The 4168-nt window shown below is 49.4% G+C and overlaps 1 protein-coding gene across 2 annotated transcripts; it reads right to left on the reverse strand.

Moving 5' to 3' along the window:
- Positions 1 to 584: 584 nt before the first annotated feature.
- On the reverse strand, positions 585 to 3986 carry LOC118158113 (aldehyde dehydrogenase family 3 member A2-like). 2 transcript variants are annotated; one of them, XM_035312683.1, is made up of 4 exons: positions 3853 to 3986; positions 3130 to 3365; positions 2055 to 2178; positions 585 to 1745 (listed from the first exon to the last, which is right to left on the reverse strand). In XM_035312683.1, exons 1-3 carry the CDS (start codon positions 3890 to 3892, stop codon positions 2098 to 2100), a joined length of 357 nt encoding a protein of 118 aa, XP_035168574.1. In that variant the 5' UTR covers positions 3893 to 3986; the 3' UTR covers positions 585 to 1745; positions 2055 to 2097. The 2 variants fall into 2 exon arrangements, with proteins under 2 accessions (XP_035168574.1, XP_035168575.1); XM_035312684.1 differs by lacking the exon at positions 2055 to 2178.
- Positions 3987 to 4168: the final 182 nt, after the last annotated feature.

Raw genomic sequence — 4168 nt, forward strand, 5'->3', positions numbered from 1 at the left:
TTTTGTCTCGGGTTCGCTGAGGCACCGGGACAGGTCGCAGGGACCCTCGATGGCCTTTCCAGCACAGGGCGCAGCCACGCTACTGCATGTTGTTTACCATCAAGAGGCACGCAAGCAGTCGTGCTCGTCCCAGGAGGACTGGCGGTGCTGCGATGGCAGCGTTTCAGCTGGGGCAGTGACTCAGAGGCCTGTGCCTGATTGTGAGACCACGTGGCTTTGCTCTGATTCAGAGCATGAAGCCAGGGGATGTTTTCGTGTGCTGCTGCAGCTGCCGGGAGTCAACAACACAGAGCCTGCGCTACCGTCCAGGTGAGAGCGAATCCCAAACTGGCACCTGCAGGTGGGAGACACCGCATGGATGGATTTCCACAGGGCGGGAGCAGAAATGGTCCAGCCAGTCATGCTGTTCATTCCCCAAAAGCAGGGAGACCACCGTGCTGAGGATCTGTGTTCCTGTCCTGGGGCACATCTGTCGATCAGCTTGACACCTTGCAACATGTCTGTGATGTTTGGCCAGAGCCAGGAGTGGCAGAGGACAGGCAGGATTCCACAGGAGACTGCAGTGACTTACCACACTTGCTTCATTATTTAAATTCATAGCGTTTATTTTGTACTTGCAAAATATATCATTAAAAATAGTTATCGTATGGATTTTCACTAGACATGAAGAAATCCCACCTCCTGCACAGCGAATACTATTTTCTAAGAATTACACAGTCTTCCTCTCATCATTTTAAATTTTATTTAGACAACATATACTAGGTCCTTTCATCTTAAATTTCTCCAGTATTGTCTCCCCAAGCTAGAACAGGTCCCCTGTTATAACCCAGTGCAAGATTACAGCAGACCCAGAAGCTCAAACACAAAGGAGTACACACACTTTCTGTAATTGTTCTCCCCTTCAAGGACTCTGACCCGGAACAGGTTTTTCATGATTACCACTTCTCTCTACAGGCCACAAAGGTGTTTTTTTTCTTTTTTTCTTTTTTTTTTTTGTACAAGCATAAGATATTCTTATTAGTAAAATACAAGCAGTGCATATATCTTCTTTGTTATCTTTTAATCGTCAAATAATTGTTAACAGGCACGTAATGAATACCAGAGCCCCAAAAAGGCTGGCAGCCTACATCACCTGGCCAGCTATGGATGATTCTCACTGATAGGGATCCAGGAATATTTCACCTCAATTAGAAGGCAAGCTTGGTTTATTCATAACCTTCACTATTGGCACAAATCATTAGCACAGCAGGAGCACAGCCTCTCTCAGACTCATCACCAAGAGGGTGGCTGTTTGGAGCACGACAGAAGAGCAACCATTCCCAAAACGGAGGGAAAACAATGTCAGCCCAGCTACAGCTGAAACGTGAGCTCCTGTTTGTCACTGAATGAAGCAAAGCAGCTTGGTGTAAGACACAGGGTGTGTGTTCCTGGAAGCAGTGCTCTGCACGGCACGGGGTGGTGGTAGGTACTGGTATTTCTTGCTCTTCTGTTCTCCTTTTGAGAGCTTGTACCCAAAGGTCCCTTTCTTTCCTTACGGCCTTTTAGTAAACAGGAGTCTGAGGCTCCTCCCTGTTTAGTGCCTTCCCAAGGCTACTCTTTGTGCTCAAAAGCTCACTGAAATAACCCAGCTCAAAAGGAAAAAAAAAAAAAAAAAAAAAAAAAGACAAGGTGAGCACTTAGAATATCTTGCAGAATATCTTGCACATGGGTTATGGTGCCTTCTCCTCTCTTCAGTAGTAAGCCATCTGCGAAAGCAAAACACAACACCACCGTCCTGTGATGAAGTTGTTGAAACAAAACCATTTGTCTTTTTAGAACAGCATGAAGCAAAGCCCCTTTGCTCCCCTCTGCTTCCCCAGGGTGTCACTGGCACCAGCTCACCTGCCTCCTGTCCCCTCAGCATGCACACACTGAATGAGCTCCAACTGCTGCCAGGGAAAGCATTGCTCTCTGGCGCCAGGGGGAACCTCTCCAAGCCCCACATTCACTACTCTAACAAAGTGTCACCCAATTTCAAACCGGGTCTGCACACAGAGAAAGAAAAAGATGCCTACCTCACTGTAACAGCAACAGCAGAGCTCTGAAACCTGCTTCTCCTTAACACCCACTGAGCCAGCCCAGCCTCTGAGCAGCCAGCACAATCAAGAGAGCTTTTCTCTTCAGCACAGACTGGTGATTCTGAGAAAACCCAAACGATTTCAAGATGCTGTGAGTTCCCCCTTCTTCGCTGAGAAGTCCTTCACCTACATAGGGCTTGCTTCCCTGGCTGTTACTTCAAGGCCTGAGCCAGTTGTTGGCTCTTGCACTTCCTCCTGCACTCAAATGTGGAGACTTGGTTATTTCCTCCCGCTGGATGGGCTCCTGCACCTCCCCTCACAGCCGTAACAACACGGAACAACGAACCGCCATCTCCTTTCTGAGCAATGGCTGCTCCTTAAGTCTACTAAATCCTCAGGGCAGGGCAAGGAAGGATGCTCAGCTGAGCTTTGCGAGGAGCAGCCAGCGCAGGCACACATAGTGCCCGGTCTGCCAGCCACAGAGAACCAACAGGAGGCACACTTGGAGTTTCAGATCTTATTGCTCCACCTCAGGAGGCATCCTGAGTCCTCCAGCTGCTCCCAGCAGGCTTCTGCTTCCTTGACAGATGCAAGGACATCCAACCCTTCCTCACTACCCAACTGGAAACAGGGGAGGAAAGATAAATAACTGAGCTGAGGTCAGAAAGGGGCTGCAACCAGACGACGAACAAGAGCTTGTCACAGACCTCAGCTTTATATCACAGCCTCGCCTACGCACTGCCCTGCTGAAGCAAGCCCTGAAAATGAGACCTGTCCAAAATGCACTGACCTCTGTGTACCTCTGCAGGGAGTTTCTCACAGGTGTCACCACCCAGGGCAGAGCAAGAAATAGTACAGAAGCCTAGGAGACTTCTCTAAGGACATTCCTATTCTAGGAATTTGCAAGAGTGAAAAGAGATATTAGTAATTTCAGATAGGCCAGATACTGCGTCAGGACAAAAAAAATATAGGCCAGGCTCTAAGAAAGGACTGCAATTGCAAAGAGAGAACTGGCAGCAGATAAGATGAATTCCACGTGCACTCAGGTAGAGAGCAAAGAGCCAAAGCTCACCTTTATCACCACCGCTGACACAACCCCCAGCAGGGCCAACAAGATCAGTCCCAAGTGGCCCTTGTTAAATCGCTTCAAAACGAAGAACTTGGCCCAATCCAGCTTCTTCTGGCTGCCAGGTGGGTACCGCAGTTTGTTTGTGCTCTCCATCTTCAGGTCCTTGATCAAGCAGGCGCGGTGGTGGGAGAAGGTCTCAAAGCTGTGCTTGCCGTGGTAGGCGCCCATCCCGCTGTTCCCTGGGACACACAACGCGGCCAGGTCACACCACAGGCTGGGCCAGTCAAGCCTTTGGCTACTTGTGGCCACCAGCACGGCTAGCAAGAACACAGGAAAGTTTCCATTACTTTCCAACTGCAGCACAAGTTACCTACCCACATTTTGGCTTGCTACACTTCTAAAGCATAACTTTTCCCCTCTATTCCTGCAGGGAGGCTGTGTCATTCCTCTCTGCAGAACTTCTCAGTCTCTAAGGTGTCCATCTGCACTCCATTTCACTTCTCCCCCACCCTCCTTTGACTGCACAAACTCCCAACAACACATACCAAACATATTTCTCTCTCTTGGCCCCTCTCCTAAGGGACTTGTAGAAGTTGTTGTTACTGAGACCTGCTATCCAGAGGCCCTTCACATGTGACAGGCGCAGCGTACCGGGCACAAGCCAACCACTGCAGTGCCGTGGCACAAGCACCAAGTCACAACGCTTCAGGAGCCCCAGCAACTTACCAACACCACCAAAGGGTAAGGTTGAGAGGAAGAAATGCATGATGACATCATTTCCAGTGACACCCCCACTGGAGGTTTCTGAGATGACTCTCTTGATTATCTGACAGAAGAAAATGTGACAACAACAACAAAATTACCAAGGCCCAGCAGAGACCAGACGAGGTCACCAAGCAGCACTGGGAAGGGAGCCATGGGACAACGGGCTCTCACGTTCACTTTCTCTGGCTCACACCTCACACAAGCCCTCTCCACACAACCCTAACTGAAAAGCTGGAAAGACAGGACCTCTCCTCCACAGCAAAATCTTACAAGTCCC

This window comes from Oxyura jamaicensis (genome assembly GCF_011077185.1).
Source record: "Oxyura jamaicensis isolate SHBP4307 breed ruddy duck chromosome 19 unlocalized genomic scaffold, BPBGC_Ojam_1.0 oxy19_random_OJ91168, whole genome shotgun sequence".
Lineage (NCBI taxonomy): Eukaryota > Metazoa > Chordata > Aves > Anseriformes > Anatidae > Oxyura > Oxyura jamaicensis.